At 36.7% G+C, this 24,196-nt stretch overlaps 1 protein-coding gene across 2 annotated transcripts in view; it reads right to left on the bottom strand.

Annotated features, from left to right (window-relative positions):
* CNTNAP4 (contactin associated protein family member 4) overlaps window positions 1–24,196 on the bottom strand; it is a 263,723-nt gene that overhangs the window by 33,915 nt on the left and 205,612 nt on the right. For both annotated transcript variants that reach the window (XM_008518257.2, XM_070613914.1), the window contains exons 17-21: window positions 23,382–23,600; window positions 10,866–11,105; window positions 9,192–9,416; window positions 7,208–7,341; window positions 6,272–6,359 (exon numbers count right to left, since the gene is read on the bottom strand). In XM_008518257.2, the coding sequence (XP_008516479.2) occupies window positions 6,272–6,359; window positions 7,208–7,341; window positions 9,192–9,416; window positions 10,866–11,105; window positions 23,382–23,600 (906 nt within the window). The remainder of the gene's footprint in view (window positions 1–6,271; window positions 6,360–7,207; window positions 7,342–9,191; window positions 9,417–10,865; window positions 11,106–23,381; window positions 23,601–24,196) is intronic.

Genomic DNA, 24,196 nt, shown 5'->3' with positions numbered 1-24,196 from the left:
AGAGACCTTTTAACAAAAGGTCGACAAGAAAAATAGAGCACCAAGGAATTAAAATTCCTATGAAGTGCCTTTTTATTACTGTTTCTGGAAAGGATATGAAGTAAATGGAAGAACAATTATAAGGAGTGCTTCATGAAATCTTTTGTGGCACTCATAACAAAAACAAAAAAAAAGGCAACAAAAAATAAAACTCAGAAAACAAATCTAAGCAGTTTGGTCAAACCTATGAAAAGAGGCCATCTTTAAAAAGGATCTCGATATCTTTAATGCACAAAGTTAAAGATGAAGAAGACTTGTCTGAAAATGGTGCAACGAATCAGAGGAGGAGCAGGGCTAGAACCCAGCAGGGCGTTTTACCAGTATATGCAATTACAGTGAGAATTCAACCATCACAACAACAAAGGGTTAGCAGAAAGTAAAATGGCAACGCAGACAGCAAACACTATGTGGACAAAGGAGCAGTTTTTCATAAAAGGCGTTTATTTGCCAACCAAACCTACTGCTCTGAGATGGAACCTCGTAAACCTGAATTGCACAAAAGCTATTTATAGTTAGACATCTTGGGGTAACCTGTCTTTCTCTTTTGCTTTCAGCATAACCTGTCTCAACGTAAGTGTCGTTTGATAAGATATTTACAAAGTCACAGTACCCTGAAGTAATCTAATTAAACTTTCTTATGTGCCCCCTTAACTTTGAAGCAGGTTTACGTAAAATAGCCCTGAGATTGAAGTTTGTTCCTAAAGCACTCGGGAGGACATGGAGTAGACATCCTCTTCCCTCTGACCACACACTTTATTTACATCTGGCCCAAGTCTCCACTGCAGAAATCTCAGTTACTTCCTGGCTCTGCAGCCTCAGAAGAGATAAATGATCCCTATGGGTCACTGCCTCTAAATATACCAAAGCTACTGCTCAGAGTGAGTGCAAACCATCCTCGGGCTTTTAGAAAAGTCTTCTAACGTGAAAAGCAATCCATGAACAGAGCAGCACCATTACATATCTGATATAGAAAAGCAATAAATAGTCATTACAAACTAGACTCAGGCTTCTTACAGGAATTTTTCAGTCATTTTACAATAGGTTAAAGTATATCATTATTCAAAATGGGGGCACATTTTCCCATGAGAGGTTTTATGCAATTTCAAGATTATGTAATAATCTTAATTGAGATTTTTTTCATGTAATGTAATTGTGACCCAATAACTTAATCAATTAGCAAAACAACTTTATGCCTTCAAATTTCCTTTGATAATTACATCTTCGAGAGATCTCTTTTTATATAGTTTTCAAGTAAAGAGTTCTCTTAAAGGAGCTGATTGAGCAATCACTCACTTTGGCATTGGTACTCAGTGCATTGTGAACAACATACTTCACAAATGACCTCAGGTTGTCTGCCTTCTCAGAAGCAAGACCAGAAACAAAGGAAGTGCTGTCTGTCTGTCCTCCAGTACTCATTTCCACAAATGAGGACAGACTACAGGAACAATTTTCTACTCCAATGATCATTAAAAAGCATTATTAGCAGACATCAAGCAAGGAGGGTAATTTTTAGATAACAATATCAAATTGTACTATGATAACATGGAAACCATCTCTAACCATTATTACACTTAACCGACACCACCAGCAGAATTCAAATTTCACTGCCCTTATTCTGACAAGTCCAATAGATCATTGTTAGGCTGGCCTGTCCAGCATCTCCTTGCTGTGGCTGTGTCCTCTCTCCACCCCAAAGGTCCTGGATCTACGCCCCCGCCTATTCTTTCCTCTCTCTCTTCCATCAATGTCTGTTCTTTAACAGTCATTCACACATTAGTGCTTAAGTCCTTGATCATAGCTTTATTTTTTACCTATTTCTGGTGCAGATACGTTTTAAAGCACGTTAGTAATTAAAGAAATAAACAATTACTTTCTCCTTTTTATTTTAGAAATTACTCTAGTTTTATCATTGTATGAAGATTTCTAGATTTGGCAGCTGATAAATATATTGTGTGATTTGTGACTTTTGCTTTGATCATTTGTTATGCTTTGAAGTGTAGTGGAGTTCTGTTTTACTATGTTTGCCAAATGAAAGCAATGAAGATGATGTCATTGTCGAATAAGTACACTTGTCCATCCCACCTGTCTCATATTCTTGTACTATATGTGCCCCTGTAAAATACCCATGTCTACCTTATCATTTACTCTATAATTAAAATCAGATAATATGTTTTAGCATCATGAATGTTCTCTGGGTTTGGGACATGACACTTCTGATCTATGCTCATGTATCCTGATTAGGAGAAAAGATGTTTTTAAGTTTCTAGCATGACCATTTCAACAGGATATAGCTAACCCTCTGGAAATGATGAAAGCCTACACAAGGAGGAAATCACGCTATGCACTGAAGACAGTCTATGACATTTTAATTGTTAAAATATTCAAAAATCAACCTGATGGACACAAAAAATCATGTTAAGTAGATTTCTTACTTTTCTTGCTTTAAACTGTTACTTCTCTTTTAAAACTTGCTTTTAAAATGACGACTCCATTATCTTAAGAGGCATTTCACGATGTATTTGCAAAATTACAGTGCCCTTAGGTTATCCGGGTCACCTGGATAAAGGATTCCTGACACACCAAGATTGTTTCTAAACCTCTTCAGTGGAGACTGAGTAGATGTCCTTTCCTTGCTGACTACAGGCTTTATTCACATCTGGCCTGACTCTCCCCGCGCCCCCCCCACCAGCATTCTGAGCATACTTCCTGCTCTGTGGCCTCAGAAGAGAGAAACGATCATTATCGATCCTCACCCATAGTACACAAAAGCTACTGCTCAGAAGGAGTGAAAATAACCGTCCAGCTTTTACTTAAATAAATCGTAAAACTATTCCAACACGTAAAAGTACCCAGGTACAGAATTCAGAGCTTAATTTTACAGTGAATTATGAATATAAAAAGCAAATTTAATGTATTGTACTGATTATAGGAGGATCTGAACTGAGTTGCTTAGCTAAAACCTTGATCTTCCCACCACAACACTCAACTACTAACACATTACTATTGCCAAAGTTACTGAGTCTTTAAATATTTTAAGTGTAATAGAGACTTAGAGATGGTTTCCATGTCACCATAGTGCAGTTGAATATCGTTTCTTAAAACTTACCCTCCTTTCTCAGTATCTGCTAGTAATATTTATTAACAGTGACAGTAATCCAAAATTATCCCCATAGTTCTTCCTAAGTTTAAGAAGTGAGCAAAGGAGAAAGATGAGAGAGGGAAAGCACATCCTTCATTTCTGAGCTTCCATATGAAATGGCAGTGGACGGTCATATCTTTAAGTCTTTGGTTGAAAATGTAGGCCAATTACAACTCCAAAAAATAATTGGTCAATGTTTATATTCTGCTCCCTCAAAACAAATATTCAGAAATTATAAACTGATACATGCATTTTAATATATTTTAATTTGGAGGGTGATTTGGAATTATTTTATCTAAAGCAGCATAGGGTACATTATACTCAATTGGATACGTAGGAACATTGTGTATCATGATTATCTGTATGTCCACTAACCATATGCCACTAACTGTGAGGGCAGATTCAATGTCTACCTTGCTGAGTAGCTTTCGCTGTGTACACAACGGGTGATCACAAAGTATGTGCTAAATGAGTTAGTGAGCCAAATGAGCTTACAGAAATGACAAACATACTTGATAAGCGTGGGGCCATGAGAATGTGCCCTGCAGACCTCCAACTCCGGGAGAGTAATCAACCAAGGGCTCCAGCTGCCAGGCTTTAATGTCTGTTGTCCTACTTGGGACAAGGCCATGCTTCCCATGGGCTGCTCCCAGCAATGGCTGAGTACAGCAGGGATTCTAAGGCAGGCCCAATCCTGGGAAAGACAGGACTCCTTTGATGGCTGACTTTGACTCAAGGGTTCCCCAAAGACTCTTCAACCTAGCGGTCTAGGATACTTCTGTCTCACTTCTCTCCCTCTCTCCTTCCTTTGGAGGCAGAGCTGCATAGCCATCTGACAACTCTGTCAGTCTTGGCCAGCTCCCTCCCCACTTTCTGTTTCACAAGTGCTCCCTTAATAAAATCCTCACATGGTTAATTTTGTCTTGGCAATTGCTTCTTGGAGGACCCAGATGAACACAGTAAGAAACTTCAAGATTGAGCAACTCTCTGGAAAATTAATAGCTCCATTTTAGCAACCATTTCACCACAAATTAATATCTATATTAAAATATAACATACTACATAACATTTTATTGTAAATTCATATACCACACCAAATCTGATCATAAATTATTGGTCTCTTTTGAATTACAAATGATTTGAATGTAACATTAGTCCTCGGTCAAGATGCACACGTTAGGTCCATGCCAAATAAATTCTTACACTTTTAGGAGAATGACTTGATTCAGACTATAAAGTTCATTGCTGAATTTGGACTTTAATCTTATTTTTCATCATGAGTGACGTGCATTTTAATAATATGCTATTCTTGAATAAAAACATTAACATCTTTAATTCCATACTAATCTCCCCTATTCATTTACAAAAGGGGGAACAAATATTTATATAACGAATGTTACCATTCTACTGTTTGACTAATGCAATCCTCCTCATTGAATGCAGATCAGTTTCCCAACTGTTTTATAATATATTTAACATATTGCTACTCACAAAATACATTTTCATCAGTAACTCTGGCATTAAATTTGAAGACATTATTTCTTCAAAAATATGATTCTTCAACATTCTGCATAATTGTTAGGATTTTCTATCTTGTATTAATACATTTTTATGCAATGTCTCATCTCAGACCTTACTAGAGTGAGAAACTGCTGATCAGGATTTGTTTTATTTACTTGATTTTTTTATTAGTATAGTTGAATTTATATAATTTACACTAGGAAACTCACTTGGAATTTTTCAGTTAAGTTTCTAAATATCCAAGTAATTCTTTGCATGCATTTTTTATGTCCGCGATAGCATACCGGAAGAACATTGCTATTCAGAATATTTCCCATTTGTTTGGAGAATAGGAGCACACAATTTTGGTGCTCATCATTGTACTAGAAAGCCTATAAATATTTATAAACTTAACTATCAATCTTCTCAAGGGCCAATATTTTGATCATTCATCCACAGGTTTAATCAAACATTCTCAAGATTCAGATATTATGTCCAGGGAATGTAAGGGATGATTAATCAAGGTACGAATAACTGGAAAGGTCAAGAAAAGAAAGATACCATTTACTATCTTCGACGAAACACTCCAGGTTGGTGTCAAATATCAAACTGGGAATGAGAAGCAGACAAGAAGAAGCCCTCCACCCCCACCACTATCAACGCTCTTTATAATTCACTTATAACTAAAAAGAAAATCCCTTTTAAAATGCGCTGTCCCCTTTTCAATTTAGTCCTTGTTGGCAAGTATAAAAATAAATGCTTACGTACTTTGAGGTCAAAACGGCAAGAGAACGTTTCTACTTCAGTGCTGTTATCAGAGGTAATTGGTGGATATAAATAAGAACTATAAGACATTTAGATTGGGTTCTAGTAAGAGTGGCTGGCCACCAGGACATCTCCACGAGGCAAACAGGATCCACGCCATAACCTAAAGCCTATTCACTAACTGGAAGAAAAGCAATTGCTTCCTCCTCCCTGTTTCTTTTATACTTAATCCTAGTTTTATCATTAGATGATGGTTTGTATATTTGGCAGCTGACTGATACATAGTTTATTTCTATTTATTATTTGACTTTTCTTTTGCTGAAGAAGATTTGCCCTGAACTAACATCTGTGCCAATCTTCCTCTATTTTGTATATGGGTCACTGCCACAGCATGGCTGATGAGTGGTGTAGGTCCGCACCCAGGATCCAAACACACAAACTCAGGCCGCCGAAGCAGAGTGCACCAAACTTAACCACCATGTTACGGGACTGGCCCCTATTATTTGATATTTTTGAAGTATGGGAACAATATCAAGTTTCATCATGCTGGACTGATGCATGGCAGAGACCAGAGTGGCATTACTAGGAAAGGAAGATGCTTGCTCATCCCACAGGAAGTCCATACTCACAATTTCATATACCTCTGAGAAAGTACAGTTTCTGCCTTGATTATCACTCAGTTCATAATTTAAATAAGGCAACAGATTTCTTTTCTCATGATGAATATGTGTGTGCATGTGTGTGCATGTGTGTGTGCGTCTGGAGTAGGACCCTTCTGATCCATGTTTTTGCACCACGATTAGGGGAAAGGTCATTCCTTTTACTTACCTAAAATCCTGCCCAGTACAAGAGATTTGACTGCACTGAATTCTGTACCTGATGACAAGTGGACTTGTCTCCTTGCATTCTCATCAATCTACAAAATTGTTACACGAGATGCAAACGTCCAAATGGATGCCATTTTGTTGAGAAAAGGACAGGAAGCAAAGGAAGACAAAAGAAAATGATGAAATAGGCAATTGTTAGTATGGCCTCAAAGATTTAGGAAAACAAATTTTAAAGAGTTAGCCATTTTAAAAGTGAATTATTATTTTCTAAACTACTTCTAATCTACCCTCAGATACCAGTGTACTCCACTTTATCCCCTTACATCATTTTATTTTTCTCCGCTGCATAAGAAATCCAAAATTGATCAAGCCAACCAAAAGATATGAGTTTTTTTCACCTTGATATTTTTACTTAGCTTGGTATTTTTACTTGAGTCATTCAGCTAAGAAATTTTCCTCTCAGTAGAGAGCTGAAACATTAGTGCTTTTTCCTCAAAAGCTAGTGAAGTGAATAATTCCACTTCCTCTGCTGTGACTCACATCATTTTTTAAGGTAGTCTGATATTGCAATAATTAATTTGTATGCTAGAATTGTGGCTGCATTTATACCCATCCGAAGTAAACTGGTTTCCTTAGAGTAAGGATAGTCCTCCCAGTAGACACTATGATAAACTAGACAGCATTTCCCTCCTGAGCAAAGTAAAATAAATGAGGAAAGTTCGGCATTTTTAAGTATCAAATATTAATAACATCTTGGACAGCATTTTATTGCTTAAAAAACCCTGACCACATTTGACGGTCTGTCAATGATCAGGGCAAGAACTGCTCTGAAAGAATGCCTATGCTTATTCTAGTCGTTGTCAAGTGTCTGCTATAGGTCCTTCACGTTGGGGAGTCATAATTATAAACATGGCTTCTGTTGAATTTGCTATATTACCTCTACAAAGACCACTCCTTCTTCTCTGTTAATCTGCATGTGGTGAAGCTGCCCGTCAGCCATGTTTTTGAAACCAAAGTTAACCACATCAGGTTCTTGATACCTATTTAGCTTGTACCTGATCTGCAAACTTCCTAAGGTAGACAAAAGAAATTACATTTTTAGTTAAAATTGTATTTTCAGAACTACTTATAAAAATTCAGAGTCCTTTCTTTTTGTTATTTATTCATTTCTGGGGAAAATTTCACAATAGCTCATTTGGATGTACTCTCTCATCAGAATTCCTAGTAGTCAGTTTCTACGTGAAATGGCACCATTTTCAAAATCAAGACCAAGCATGTTGGTAATAAGTAGTCTCTTTCCTGCAAATCTTTAATTTTTTTCCTTAGAAGTCAAATACGCAATTAAGCATATGCAAATCTCTGTATTAGCTTTAACTTAAAAAAATAAGACAGTAGATTATGAAATGCTAGACTATCGTGGAATATTGCAATACTTTCTGCTTCTATAATCTCATCTTTTTAAAAATCTATCTACTACTCCTAAAATGCAACTGATTAATGGTATTGTAACAAGCAAACATAGTTTTACTAAAGATAAGAAATATTTCCAAGTAATCATGGTCATAAATTCTGTGATGAAATTAGGGTGCAATGAACGGTTTTAAGCCAAATTTACTATTAGAATTGATACTATTCAATTGCCTGCAAAGGTGTAAATTAACTTTCTTCACAGGAGATCTTCCAATTTAAAAAAAAGAAAATGTCCTAATGTATAGATAAGCTTCAAGCTTGAAGCGTATACAGTGAGGATAAAGATACTTATTGAATAGTGTTTTTATTTTGGTGTTCAGTGCCCTTGGGCTACATCTAATTTAGTTGAAATGATATAGTCACATGTTTGTAAGTTTGTAAATTATTTTTTGCTGAGGAAAATTCTAACAGCTAACATTTGCTGCCAATCTCTCTATTTTTGCTTGAGGAAGATTTGCCCTGAGCTAACATCTGTGCCAGTCATCCTCTATTTTGTATGTGGGTTGCTGCCACAGTGTGGCTGCCAACCAGTGATGTAGGTGTGCACCCGGGAACTGAAGAAAAGCACGCCAAACTTAACCACTAGGCCATGGGGCCAGCCCCTAAAATTTTTATCTTTAAACTGGATATATGGAAGAGAAAAACAGCACCAGGTGGGTTTCTGTGACAAAGTTTCTGTAGCATACACACACCCCAATCCAAATGCCACTACCCTGCAATGATATACCAGCATCTCCCATGACTTTTACTGTTTATAATTAGAAACTTGAGCTGACGTTATTTTGTTGGTTTGTCAGCCTGACATTGTCTCATAACAATGCTAGTTTGTTAACATCCCCTCAAAACCTCTCCTTTGATTTGAAGGAAATATTTGTTATGTAGAAATAGGCATCTTATTTCAAAATGAACCACAAAACGGATACTGACAGTCACATGGAATAGTAAAGAGCTTCTAGCAATAGTAAAATATAAGAAATATTTTATATAAGTAAATTAAAAATTCACACTGAATATGTAAAATTATCAAAATTATAAAGAGAGAAAGCCATCTTATTTTAAATAATCCTTGTAGATTAAATTTATAGGACAGTCCTGAAAAAACAAAATGAATACAAAAAACAGGCATACCTTCTTTCCTGTTTGTAGTTTAAGAAGCAACAACATGAGAAAGATCCATTTTTTCGTTTTTTTTTTTTTTTTTTTTTGCTGAGGAAGATTCGCCCTGAGCTAACATCTATTGCCAATCTTCCTCTTTTTGTATATGAGCTGCTGTCACAGCATGGCCACTGACAGATGAATGGTGTAGGTCCGTGCTCAGGAACCGAACCCGGGCCACCAAAGTGGAGTGCGCTGAACTTAATCACTAGGCCATCAGGGTTGGCCCAGAACCATATTATTATTGACCTACTGTTCTAACGCAGTTTTCCCTCTCTCATCTAAAAAGCACTCACCGTTTTTGGCAATGATAACTGAAAGGTATTCTTTATAAAAAGAGCTCAGATAAAGCAGTAAGCTCGGTGTTCGTGTTGTTCGGAAGCTAAATTTGATCATTTCTCTGCTCAGCTTCATATCACCGTGAAACGAAGCAGCATGGAAGCTGGAGTTTTTACTTAAGGAATAATTTTCCTGGAAATTGTAAATCACGGATGAGCCAGATCCAAAATATGCAGAAATCTCTGAAACGATATGCACATTTTATGTTAAAATATTAAATACAAGGATTTTGTTGTTATATTAATAGATATTTTTTCATTTTAAAAATAACTAGCCAAGGTTTTAAAAATAATTTTACTTATGTGATTAACATCCCAAATTCTCTCTCACACACACATCCCCCAAATATATATGTATAAAATAAAAAGGATGGTGGGAGGGGTAACAAGTTTGGATCTCTGAACTCTGCTTTCTCCATTACTATAAAGGGCCAGTTGTTGAACATGAGTTGTAGATGATGCTTACAGGGCCATACAGCAACGTCTCTACTCCCTCAGCACGTCAGGTCTTTTTTGTTTGTTTTATTAATGTTACTGTCTATAATATGCTTTTTATATTCAACATAACAAGACAACGCAGAATAAGATTTCTGATTGCATTTAGCAAGATGAAGTGGAAATCATGTAGATTCAGAAAATAAAGACCTGTTCTTGTGAAGAAGGGGTCTTGATTCTAACTTTAAACGTGAGAAGCCTCCTAGAATGATCGCAGGAGTGCTTGCATTACTATCACAGCTTGATTTTAAATTATAACTCATTCCTGATAAAAAGTAGATGGCTTGAAGAGTGCATTTTTGCCAACTTTTCATCAAATAATCCTAAGTGCTTTCTTTGCAAAGCAAAGGTTGCTTCCATTAGGAGCCAATTTTTGTTAGCCTCCTTCAGGAAAAGGTTTAGTAGGCCAGAAACACTTAAATAAAGCAAGTGAATTAAATTGGATGACAGTTTTCCATGAGGGGCTATGAAAGTATAGCAAATGTTTGTCTATTCAGAGAAGTCTGTCCAGAACACTTCATACTACACTCAGTTCTTTTTTTCTTCCATGACACAGATCAGTGAATAAGACAGGCTGAAAAATATTCCACCATTTTATGTCACCTACAGATATTCGACATATCATAGAGCAAAAGGCCTGAGTGGCTCTATTTTGTTACATATCAATATTTAATAGAAAAGTCGTATATATTCCGGAAAAAATATTTGTTTGAAAAACAAACAAAAAATAACAACAATACTTTCTAAATTTCCTTGCATTGTTGACTATCTTCGTCAAAAATAGCAAAAATGCCTTGAATGAGTTTAAGATAGAGAACTCCCATGGGGCGGGTTGTGGACAGTCATATTATTTAAGAGCGTCAACATTAGACAGAAAAAGGCAGACTGAGCAGCCAACACTTTAAGACACCTAGAGGCAACTATTAGAGGATTTATCATCCAAAGACACTAGGTTTTTAAGAATTGAGGCAAATATCTAAGTAACAAATGCAATTGGCATAAAATAGGTAATTTGCAAAAAAAAAAAAAAAAAAAAAAAGAGGAGTGGAAATATTTTTGTTTCAAATAACTACACAGAAAAGCTGTTCTATTCATCATGGACAAGTTTTCCCATTAGGACGCCCATGTCACACTTACCATCTGAGCAGAATGGCCCTGCATATGCAGAGAAGGTGCAGTCACAAGAGAACCCACTGGGCTTTTCTCTGCATTGGCCTCCATTGAGACACAGCTTTCCGTAGCTGCTGCAATGCCCTCTACAGCCCGGCTCCACTCCGGGGGTCACCTTGGCTCTTTCCTCCAGGTCCAGGGCCACTCCGTTCAGCTGCAGAGACCGAATGCATCCCAGAAAGCCCCTCTGTCTGGTGGCCGTTCCACCTAAAAGGGAAATACTGCAAATGGAAACATGTTCCTAGGTGTTTTATTCAGGATTTAAAGACCAAAGAAAACTGAGGCCTCACTGAGAATGGCAAAAATGGTGGCCTTACAGAGAATGGCAAAAATCAGATGCACAAATATAATTTTGAAAGCACAATTTGTGACGAAATGTTAAAAGGCTTCAAAAAGATAAAACATTAATTCATTTTTTCCAAAAGTTGAATTTATTACATATTTTGTATTCTTAAAAAAGAAGTATTAAACTTTCAGTTGGGGAGGGCTTGTTTTATTAGTCTCTTTATTTCAAAGAACAAAATAAAGGTTACATCTTCCTTTCATTCAAAATAACAGTGATATGTACTGATATTCTTATAGAGAAACTAGTTTTTTCGCAATTTTAAATAAGCGTATGTTTGTGGGTAAGTGTGGTTTGTCCTTCATATTAAAATCTGATCCTGATGCTGGCACAATTTTAATTTGGTGAAAATTATGAAGGAATCCTTGAGTTCTTCTAACTTGACTGTGCGCTGATGTGGTCTTTTGGCTGTTAAGAAAGTTGGTAATTGAGCGTCAGATTATTGGCTTTTGTCTGGTATATTTCCCAGTGATTTTTTTCTAAGTGTTGGTCCAGTGTTTATTGTTTTAAGCTTGGAAAGATTCTCAGCCAAACTGGGAAAGGGGACTAGTGAAGAGACAGACTGGTGTAACATTTATTGAATAAAATGCAACAATATGCATTTATCAAATCACCCTTAAGAGATTTACAATGTTTCAGTAGAATCAGACCCCATTATTATAAGGCGGAGGTTCTCAAACTTTTAAGGACTATGAGTATCATATGGAAGGCTTCTTAAAAATACAGACTCAGGGGGGCTGGCCCCGTGGCCGAGTGGTTAAGTTCGTGCGCTCCGCTGCAGGCGGCCCAGTGTTTCGTTAGTTCGAATCCTGGGCGCGGACATGGCACTGCTCATCAGACCACGCTGAGGCAGCGTCCCACATGCCACAACTAGAAGAACCCACAACAAAGAATACACAACTATGTACCGGGGGGCTTTGGGGAGAAAAAGGAAAAAAGAAAAAAATCTAAAAAAAAAAAAAAATACAGACTCAGGGGCTTGCTCCAAGAAATACTGATTCTGTACCCAGATACAGGGCTGTGAATCAGAAAATTCAAGAAGCCTCACAGGTGAATCTCATTCAGACAATCACTTGCCCACTACATTTTATGAACGCTGTCCTAATAGGAATGTAAGCTTCAGGTGGACTTTCACATAAATCTGTGTCCAGGAATTTCACCATAAAATAATGCTCAGAACTTGAAGTGGAAAATAGTAGCCTAATCTAAGTAATCTGGGCGATTCTACCGAGAAGCAGTTCATGGGGTCTCTAAAAAGGAGCTTCATCTTTGAAAAGGTGGTACTGCCTCACCTCCGGCATCTTAAACCTGCTCTGTTTCTCTCGTCCTCGAACATGTTCACTCCCTCCTCTCCCACTTCATTTAGCTAGCTCCTAATACAGCCTTAATTACCTAAGATCTCCTTATCCTCAGAGATTAAATAGGTTTCTCTTTGTCTTTCAGAGCCAAAACTTGGCCAGAATAAATAGGTCTAAGTAAATGCGTCTTTGTCATCATCTACCAGGCTTTACGTTTTACCAATTTACTTTGTATGTTATCAGTGCCCCTCAAATACACATTCAATAAAGGCTGCTGTATCTCCAGCACACGTAACAGTATCTGACATAAAACAGCTAGGCAACAATTGTTTATAATAATAACTAATTTGCAACTAACATTAATAATTAATTATTAATACTCAACTTGATATTAATAAATAATTAACACATTCATTAATTAAACTGGATTATACAGTGGGAGAGAGAGATGGGGGCTTGGTATGTCAAAGGCTGAAGAGAGGAACACCTTTTGCCCCACAGGGATGTTTGGGTCCCTGAGACTGAGAATGAGGATAAAACTCAATGGATATTTCTGAATAAGTTAATTCTATATTTTTGAATAATGAAATACCATGAAGAGGAAACTAAAACAATTCCTGAGAATTTTGGACTCATGGCACTAAAGCTATTTAGAATTCAGATTCATAGATATAATGGTCTCTAGTCAAATGACTGTATTTAAATTTCTGTATTCAAATTGCTCCAGTTTATAAAATTTGTGCCTCTTCAATGAAGAATATCAAAGTCTTAAGAATGTGGGTCATATTTTCTATTTATAAATCCAGATGCAGTACGGTATGGAGCCAGACATAGTCCAATTCCAGTTTATGTGGGCAAGGCAGGGAAGAAGGAGTCGACTTCATCCCAGAGTTTCAGCATAGCTGACAATCATCTTATTTAATTCCTCCTACATTTTCTCAGCCTCCTTCCATTCTTGAAGTGTCTCTTCTCCCCTGTGTCTCAGGACTCCTCTTCTTTTCCTTCCACATCAAAGCTGCCACTCATCTTAGCTTCACACCTCTCTATTCTACTCCGCTAATTCAACTCAATAAGAATGTCCAGGGCTCAGAGTTAAGCCGTTGTCCAAGCTTCTTTCGGCATCCTTGCGGGAGTTTTCTTTGCTGGGTAAGGCAGCCTGCAGCCTTGGTCTTAGCTTTGGCCCAGGAACTCTTTGGAGGAGAGCATGGTGCTGTAAAGTCTGGATTAGAGGTGTATTCCCAGTGTATTTCATTTACTTCACGTTAGAATACTTTAAATCATGGTATATAGTTTATAGCACATCGTAACATTAAATCATGATCTGTTATGCATTTGTCACTCTGAAATATCCACAGTCTCTCTGATTTAGGGGTTTATCTCAGTCTGCCAGTGACATCATAATAACTAAATAACTTGGAGTCCAACAACCGAATACAATCCATTTTCATGTATTCCAACTTGTTTATTCTTGGTTTTTTTTCCTTTCCTTTGTTTTAGATGATGAGGAACTAGAGGCATAGAGGAGTCCAGGGACTAGCCCATGGGCACAGCTGAGGAAATAGTAGAATGACCGCATTTAGTTACAGGCAGAGGAGGGCTAGAACCGACAGTTGGCCCTATTATAAGAAAGTCCCTTTCTTCTCCACACCAAGATATGGTCACTTCTCACATCATTTTTGGTTTGAATGGCATTTCAGTTCTGCAAGCTATATCTAGCAGATCTTGGCGGGCACTGCATCTAACACTGGAGGTACCAGAGTTACATGTAACTGATCTGCTCTAAGAGCTCACGGTCCAGTAAGAGATTTGGACACGAAACACACGATTATCACATGGTGTTAATGGTAGAAATACATACCAGGTAGAGCAGAAGGCCAGAGGCCAGGATATGAATAGGGAAAAAAATGTGTATATGTAGGAAATACATGCTTAAATACTATTTGTCATAGAAGAAAGCCAACACTTAGCTTTGTAAACAGGACTTCTTAATTCTCTAGTTTTAAAAAGTTAATGTTTACCTAATCAAATCGTTTTAAACTACATTTTTAAATTATAAAAAAAAAGTCTAGTTAAACATAAACATTTGCATCATACATGTATTGAGGATTTTCACTTTACCATTAGGTTTCAAGTTAATGACTTTTTTATTTAAAGAGGTAACTATTCTGAAAAACATGGCTAATGTAAATAGGATTGGGCTTGAAAGCTTAATTAAAGATTCCAATGACTCTTCAGGGTTAGAATATGTCCAATTAAAGTGAGGTGCAGTTTGATTAATTGATTCTGGATGTTTCTGCCGAGTTATTATGTTTCGAACTGTCTTCCAATTAATTTTCTGTCAATTTACCTGCCATACTATATCAGATATAATGAATTCCGGAACTTTGCCAACAGAGTATCTTGCGAAACGAATGCCTAACCTTTCCATAGGAAGGAATACAACTGAATTTGCTCACTTACATAACAGTGTCGGGATATTGCAGACAAATAAGAATGTGAGATGCTGAGCAGAGACTGAGTGAGCCCAATCCTTTCATCCTGTTCATTACTCTCTGGAAGTTAGTCCAAGTGACAGAAGCTATTGTCACAGAGTATGAGCTCGGTTTTTCCTATGCCAATTTTCCAGTACTTTTGTGGCAGGAAGACCTTTAATTTTTTAATGGCAAATTATTTATGTGCTGTGCTGGAATATTATTGAGGATTAATTGGGTACAACTGTATAATTCGCCCAAGGGCCTTAGAGAAAGAAAGAAATCAAGATCCTCATACTTCTCTTTAAAATTCAAAGTTATGAAAGCTTATCTGGCAGAGTATAGTCTCTCCCTGACCATGGCACTGTGGCAGGGAAAGGCAGCGAAGGCCCTGACCACACACCAGCTTGAGGCAGGATGGTGATAGGGCTGGGCTGGGCCCAGGACCAAGTCAGGGGACTGAAGGGAAAAAGTGGTCCTCTGTCTATCATGCATTGGGTCTACTCAGGCATCCTCGGGCAAGACAGGGACTGGCAGAAACGAGGGTACAGCAGTCCTCCTTTATCCAACGGTCACACGTTCCGAAAGCCCCAGTGGACGCCCGAAACCACGGATGGGTCCAAACCCTATGTGTAGCATGTTTTTTCTTATACCTACATACCTATGATAAAGTTTAATTTATAAATTAGGCACAGAAGAGATTAACAACAATAACTAGTAATGAAATAGAACAATTAGGACAAGGCACTGTAACAAAAGTTACCGTAGATCTTAACAACATCAGCATATGATTTTTTTTTTCCTTCCTTATTGAGAACTTTCACTTTTTCACTTAAAGGAAGCACTTTACAGCTTCTCTTTAGCATATCCGGATTGCCAGCATCACTATTTTTGTGCTTTGGGGTCGTTATTAAGTAAAATAAGGGTAACTTGAACAGAAGCACCATGATATCGTGACAGTCATTCTGATAACTGAGACAGCAACTAAGTGACTAACGGGTGGGTGGTGTATACAGTGTGGATACATTAGACAAAGGGATGATTCACATCCCAGGTGGGACAGAGGAGGGCAGCATGAAATTTCATCACACTACTCAGACCGGTGTGCAATTTAAAACTTAGGATTACTTATTTTTGGAATTTTCCATTTAATATTTTTCAACTGTGGTTGACCATGGGTAACTGAAACTTCAGAAAACAAAACCTCATATAAAGCGGGACTACTGTATTAGTTACAGTAGAGAGCTATGAGACTGGAAGCCAAGCTACCACTTTGCCATGAATGTTCCTCATGGAGCAAATGCTGGGAGGGCTGGGAAGAGGAAGCCGGCTCTCCCTCATGTTCAAAGAATTATTATGGTTGAAAGACGCAGCTGGTGTAAGCGACAGTGGCATAGGCAGGAAATTCAGCCACTTCTCCTTGAACCAAAGTCAGTGGTGAGAACATGTGCCGGTGGGAGCAGCAGCAAAGAAAAGTGGGTCTACTTAACTTCTCCCGTGTCAAGGCTGAGGCAGCTCTCTGGTTTGACCACACTAAGGCCTATTTTAAAGAAATGAACTGTTAGTGGTATTAGTCATATTGTCCAGTCTCAAGAGATGCCATTTGAATTCTGATTTCAATCCACAGTCACTAAGATTTGCTCACTGGATGTGGAAAAGTACATTGGGAGCTTCTTAGGCTAATCATGAAAAAGACATCTCGAGGAGGGGAGGAGAACATAATTGAAATAAATGGTATGATTAACATTAAAGAGAAATGTGACTTTTATGGCACTGCACATTAGTATTGGAGGAACATATTTAGTACAAAAGAAAATTAGGCTGCAATAAAAATTATTCAAACATGAAGCGGTCTGACATTCTTTTCCTGTAACTATGTTTTAGCCTATCAAAAATAAAGTAAAAAGAAAAAATCTAGAATACGTTAATATAAGAACTTCTGTTCATCAAAAGTCACTATTAACAATATAAAAATATAATCCACAGAGAGAGAAAAGATATTTGCAATAAATTTATCACACGAGGACTCGTCCAAAATACATAAGGAATTGTTACAAATTTATTACTTTTTTTTAAAGAAGACAACTCTGTAGAAAATGGGCAACAGATTGGAACAGCCATTTTACAAAGGAGGATACCCAAATGGTCAAGAGAGATTAGGCAGTGTCTCCTAATGTTAACACATGCATATCCTCTGACCCAGTAATTCCACTCCTAGGTATACACCCAACAGAAATACAAGCATATGTTCACCATAGACCAATAGAAGGATGTATCTGTAATATCCCAACTTTGAAACTACACAAATGCCCACTCACAGTGAATAAACGTGTCTTTGTACTGTACTGCCAATTTCCCAAAATATCCTCAGGTGTGCAATGTGCAACTAAGGTTGAGAACCACGTCCTCAGGGCTCCAATAGGCTTAGAGTTCAACGTTAACCTTTATGTATGGCATTTAGAAATTGTTTGCTCTAGATACTCAATAAATATTCACAGATTTGATGCAATTCGAATGCAATGCAAATGACTTCTATTTCAGAAGTCCTTACTTCTCCTTCAGGTCCCAGTCACAAAGTATTGAAATGGGTTTTGTCCATTTAAAAACCTGCCAGTAAGAGAATTTAGACTGCAAACAAAAATTGCAGAGCTGGTTGAATGAAAATCAATTCAAGGCTAATTTAAGAAGCTTCTAAGAAAAATGCTGAGTTTACAAACCAAAATAGAAAATGACCACTGTCACATTTCAGCTTAAAAAAATGATTGATTCTTTTCTCTCCGTCGTTTCCACGGTTGGAGAATGTTTGTGGGCGTCTGATAACAGCGGTGACTTCCGACATTGAGTCCTCAACGTTAACAAGGTCAAGGACAAATGTTTAACACACCAATTAGCATCATTTTACTAAACTTATTTTTCAAGATAATGAATTGCATCTCCGAATGAGACTATTTAACTAAAGTATATCATAAATCACACACATACAAAAAGAAGAAAGTGAAAGAATGTGAAAAGGTCGGTAAAGACCCAGTGCCATAATTAAGAAAGGAATGGAGAAATATGGCTACAAACAGAACATGAATCATCATTTTTATGATGAAAAGCACTGATAGCTGAGATTATCTGGGGAAGGAGAGGAGATGTTCACTGCACTGGTGCTCATTGTTTCTAATCTATCACATTACATTAATGTTAGCTTTTTTCACTTATTCATACAAGAATTTTTGTTCATTATTTTATTACTCCTTCACTTTGTGTGACATCTTACAGTTTAGATTAGTCAAAGAAAATTGTTCCAATATTTAGAACTTCAGAGATTGTTAAAATCCTATTGTTTTCTAAATCTTTGGTGTAGGCTAACACCAGTTGAATCTCTGAAACTATCATTTTCATATTCCTATTTGAATTGCCATATACAATTGTTACCCAGTTGAATCACATTTCTTAAATGAAAAATAATTTTATTGAGGTAAGATTGGTTTACAGCATTATATAAATTTCAGGTGTACATCATTATATTTCAATTTCTGTGAAGACTGCACTGTGTTAACCACCTGAAGTCTAATTGCAATCCACCACCATACACATGTCCCCTTTTATCCCTTTCACCCATCCCCCACCCCCATTCCTCTCTGGTAACCACCAATCTATTCTCTGTGTCTATGTGTGTGTTTGTTGTTGTTGTTTGGTTTTTTTAACCTTCTACATATGAGTGAAATCATACAGTACTTGGCTTTCTCCATCTGATTCATTTTGCACTGGTGTTGGGAATGTAAATTGGTGCAGGCATTATGGAAAACAGTATGCAGATTACTCAAAAAATTAGGAATAAAACTACCGTATGATCCAGCTGTACTACTTCTGGGTATTTACCTAAAGAATATAAAAACTTGAAAAGATATATGCACCCCTATGTTCGCTGCAGCATTATGCACAATAGCCAAGACTTAGAAACAACCTAAGTGCCCACCAATGGATGAAAGGATAAAGAAGCTGTGATATAGAGATATATATACAATGGAATACTACTCAGCCATAAAAAAGATTATATCTTGCCATTTGTGACACCATGGATGGACCTTGGGGGCATTATGAATCACATTTTTAAATGTGCTTTCTATCTGTTTTTCCTGATTTTGCTCAGAAGTTAAAGCATTAGTTTTGCCTCAGAGTTTCCCTCAGAGATGTGAACACACTTTATGAGTGGTCTTTAGTGGAGAGAGTGAAGCAAGCAACAGGGAAAAAACACTGGATTCTTTCATGTTATCCCTTGCAGTCGTCACTTCTGAAAGACTGCCCAAAACTTTAATCTCAAAAACTTGTAATCTCAATAAATATCATCAACATAGGCCTGGCTATGGTAGCATAGTGAGATGGAGACTATAATTTCAATAAAAGTTAACATATATTCAAATGTCCACAACTTTTTACTTGTAGGTAAAAGTGTTAAAGATGGTATCTCAAACATATTTCTACGTTATCAAAATTTCTAGTGTTTCATATTTGAAGTATTATAAAATAACTTTATTTGGTATTTGAAATATCCCTCAATAGTTTTTACATTTTCTGCTAAATTTGTTTACAAACGAGAAGGTACATTTTTGGTAAAAGTTACTAAATGATAGGATAATAACAATCAATCTTAGAGTGAATAACAGTAACTTAGTCTTTCAATTTTGTCCTGCATTTACAAAAATTGTGTTGCCATGTAATTTAAAACAATATTATTATTATTAGTATCACCAGTATCTGGATTTAAACATTTTTCTAAGAGGAAAAAGTTCTGCTGAAAACTACAGACTTACTTTTTGCAATTACATTTATCTCATTCATCTGTCCTGATACCCAAATACAAATGATAGTCGTTATACACACTTGAAATATTGATTAGCCATAATTATTTCTAAGATGGACGGATGAACTACAAATCAATTCTTGAACTTGTAAATAAGGGTAATGAAACCACCCTTTAAAATTTTAACCAGAAAATCAATTCTATTGGATTAAAGCAGAGATTCCTAGTTACCCATGGGGTCATTGGCTCTGAGAACAGATGAACTCTAACATATTTGAAGGTATTTATATGTGGGGAAACAGTCTACATCTGACATGTGCTGGTACAGAACATAGGAACAAAGAGGCTTGGTTTCCTGGTGACAGTGTGATTATGGGGCGGTTAGAATTTCACTGAAGGAGAAGAAGGAGGAAGATATCTTCTCTGGGGTGTAAAGAATGACCATGGGTCTTCTGTAGCCTGGCAAGAGTATGTTTTGTAGTATATGATCCAGATTGTGGGGCCAGGGAACAGTTTTAGTCATGCTACAAATTAGGATAAGGGAAGAAAACAAGAAAAGCTAACTTCTGGGGAGAATAAAAACTAAGAAATGATGTGAGGAACCCAGAGACCTATAGAGAAGCGCCTCGCCCTCAAGAATATTAACCTGGGTAAGTCATACATCGCTAACAGCATTGACCACTTCATTAGCAACTTGTGTGCATCTACATTTAAAATATGCCCCAACTCTTATTTTCCACGATCTCCACTTTAGTCCACGCCTCTATTATCTGTCATAAGGATTACTGCCATAGCTGCATCTACCCTCTCCCTCTATCCACATTCCTCACAGCAGCAAGAGAAACGTGGAAAATGTAAATTAGATCACGCCACTCCTGTGATCCCTTAGAGCAGAATCCAAGTTCATTGCCACGGCCATACAAGACCCAGTATATAACTCGACTGTTTTTGACACCACCGTTTCCCTCACAATGATTCTCTCTTCTGGCCACACGGAACTTCTCCTTGACCACCTAGAGCTCATTCCCACTATTTTGAGCCTGGAATTCTCTTCCTTCAGATTTTCCCTCTTCTGCTTCATCCGGCCTCTGTTCAGATGGAAGGTCCTCAGAGAGGACTCCCCTGACCATCACACTCGAAACAGAAGCCCTCCAACCCAGTCATTGCCTGACTCCTTACTCTGCTTTGTACTTTATGGTATTTATCATTAGTGATACACATATACACAAGTTATATACATATATGAGCCTGCACGTGTATCTGTGTATATACATATACATAGTTTTAGTTCATCTTAGTTTTTACTCTTTTATTGGCTACTTCTTTTATCTTCCACCAGAATATACTCTCAGGAAGGCAGAGAACTACTTTTTGGTCTTAGTAAGTACTACAGTAAATTAGCTCTAATTATTACTGATTTTTTACTAGACTTTCACCCACTTTGCACCAATTCAGTGTAATCGTTTTCATTAGAATTTAACTTCCATTGAGTCTTCCTGAAAGGAAAAAGTATTTTCATCTAGAAATTTTTTAAAAGTCTGATTTGTTTGGTAGTAATGTTGTAAATGGGTAAATTAATATTTTTGTCTTGTAAATATTTTTTAACTTGGTTGGGGCGCTATCCTAAGAGAGAGATCCACTCTTGTGGTAGAGGTAAAGATAAAAACAAGATTATATGTCCTCTTGACAGCTGCGTCTACCTAAGGCTGTAAGACTTATTTTGAACATGAGTCTTTCTTTTAATATCATCACGTTAACCATTTCAGTTTTCTCAGTTACCTGCGAGTAGGAAGGAGGGAACAGTATAAATAGATTTTTATTAACAGTAGACGAAACTTTTTTTCAAAGATCTTTCTTTCTGCCTTTTCTTTTTAATTTTCAATGACTTTGACTTAAACAGAATAAGGATTTCATTTTTAAAACTTTCAAGTAACACGGTCATCCTTGAATTTAACACATACGGGGATGTCAACAGCCTAACCAATTGCCTCCATAAAGATGAAATCTCTTAGATCCTCATTAAAATTATAACACACGATTAATGGCAAAAGACTCAAGTCTCCTCTAACACAGTTTTCTGCTGTCATAGCAGTACTTCTATCTGTTACAATTACCTGAAATCAAATTAAAGATTCCTATCAGATACAATATAAAGTGGGTCCATTTCTATGAAGTTAAAATTCATCCCAAGAATGAAAGGTGAGGTACAGGCAAACTGCAGCACATCTCACTGAAGAATTCGAGGACTGTTTCAGCCTTCTCAATTTCCAAAAATAGTAAGCTATTTCCCAGATACTGACAGATTTTAAATTGCCATACCTTTTGCTGTGGCCACCTCTCATTTTTGATAATTCAAGAAATATCTATGTCAATTTCTTGACTGGACTCCAAGCATGTTATTAAAAGAGAAGTTATGTGTTTCTTCTCATGTATTCCTTATTATTTCCATATGCTTAAATAAGTCCGTGGCCACGAGATCATGATTAGATTATCTATTACAGTGCTTTTCTCATAGAAGCTGTTCATTGAATATTTATTGAGTGAAAGAAAGAATAAATGATAGAAATAATGAATACACAGATTCATTAGAAGTCTCAAATATGTCTTAGTCAAATATGTTACGAATGTTTCACCCTTTGCAGTGAGAGTTAATACAACAAGATTGTTAAGCAATAGAAGATATAATGGAGATGTGATGAATTTTATTCTAAAACACGACTCTTAAAAATGCTTGAAATATAATTTCTTATAATTTATCATTTATTCTGCTTTATAGTGTTGCTGTGCCCTTATTTACATTAAACTCTATGAAAAGTGATCAAGTAAGAGATAACTCCTTGAACTCCATGGTCCATAAGTTCTGTAAACTAATTAGCAAAGATGCAAAATAAAACAAACACATCCAGAAAGATTCCACCATCGAGTCTACAAATAGCAAGTTGATGTATTTAGGAAAAACAGAAACAACATTTGGTTATAAATATGATGTAGGTGATTAGAAGATATTCAAAATAATGAGCAAGATGAGAGACACTAGCAGAAGAAGAAACTGGTCAAGCCATGGGTTTTACACACTTTGATTTTATTTTTCTATTTTCTGCTATTGGCTTGTTTTTGACAGGGGTCCCTGGTTGGCATCAGGGGGAAATACCAGGAGAGTTCCTCAACTCCCCTGGGAATAGAAATAAACATCTCCGGTATCTTACTAAAACATCAATGTGAAACAAAAAACAAAACTAGAACAAATCACATAATCTGTAACATTAAGAATGCAGGTTTAGAAATTACTCAAACACAAATCTGAATATTATTTACTAGATGAATTTCTGAAGACAAGTCATTTCAACCCCTTGATCTTCAGTTACCTCATCTGTAAAACGGGGACAATACCCATTACACAGGTTGGTTACGAGGAAGAAATAAAACACTTGGCACAGCCTGGAACATAGGTTCTCAATAAATGGTGCTTTGTTGTTATTATTATCGTTATTCTTTTTGGTTGGTATTATTTTATTTTGGCCCATCTCTGCACTTACATCATACAATCAAATGACAAACTGCCTAAAAAACAGAACTTACCCACAAAGAGTTGACTGTTGAGCTGTAGAAGGACATGCCCATCAGCTGGAGCTGGTTGCGTCTTCGGTGAGAGCTGATCCACTCGAATGGATGCCTCTTTCATGTTCCTTTCAACCCTAACATGGTGCCACTGGTTGTCGTTGAAGCGAGTGGGGGACTGCACGGAGATTTCAAAAGGTCCGTTCCCCACATCAAATGAAAAAGTCACCACTGTTGGAGCTGGAAATATTAGACATGAAGACTGGTCAAGTTAGTCCACGTGGCGGAGAGCTGAGTCTTCGATATACTTAGGAACGGCACCGTAACATAGCAATCACTGAACATGAAAACAATGGTTTGAATCTTGTGGAAGGAACCAATGACATCAGTAAAGAACAGGACATGAAATGAGAAGGTAAAATATATTTGGAAAAAACAGATTTTAAGAAATTCATCCTCTAAGTTATTTTTCATATTGTTGAAGAGCAAAGCTATTTAGCCAGGGCAAGAAAACGAAACAGCATCTGGTATTTTACATAAAAGTAATTTTTACAGTGATTCAAAGTTTCTATCATTTTAAAAGCATGCAATATACATTTGATATTAAGATACCAACAGCAGTCTAAGAGCACATCAAAATCATACGGCTGGTCAATTTAATTAAGTAATTTTGTAATTAACTGAGAATTTAGTTTATAAAGAAAATTAGTTATTTGAATTTAAAACCCTTCTTAAATTGGTTCCAGAGGATACCAATAATTTTCCCAAATTATCATGTTAAATATTAAATTACTCTCTTGCAAAAAGGCTAACAATATAGAAGTTTTTCAAAGGGA

This window comes from Equus przewalskii, chromosome 3 (genome assembly GCF_037783145.1).
Source record: "Equus przewalskii isolate Varuska chromosome 3, EquPr2, whole genome shotgun sequence".
In the NCBI taxonomy this organism is placed as follows: domain Eukaryota; kingdom Metazoa; phylum Chordata; class Mammalia; order Perissodactyla; family Equidae; genus Equus; species Equus przewalskii.
This window is presented reverse-complemented; position numbering and strand designations above follow the sequence as displayed.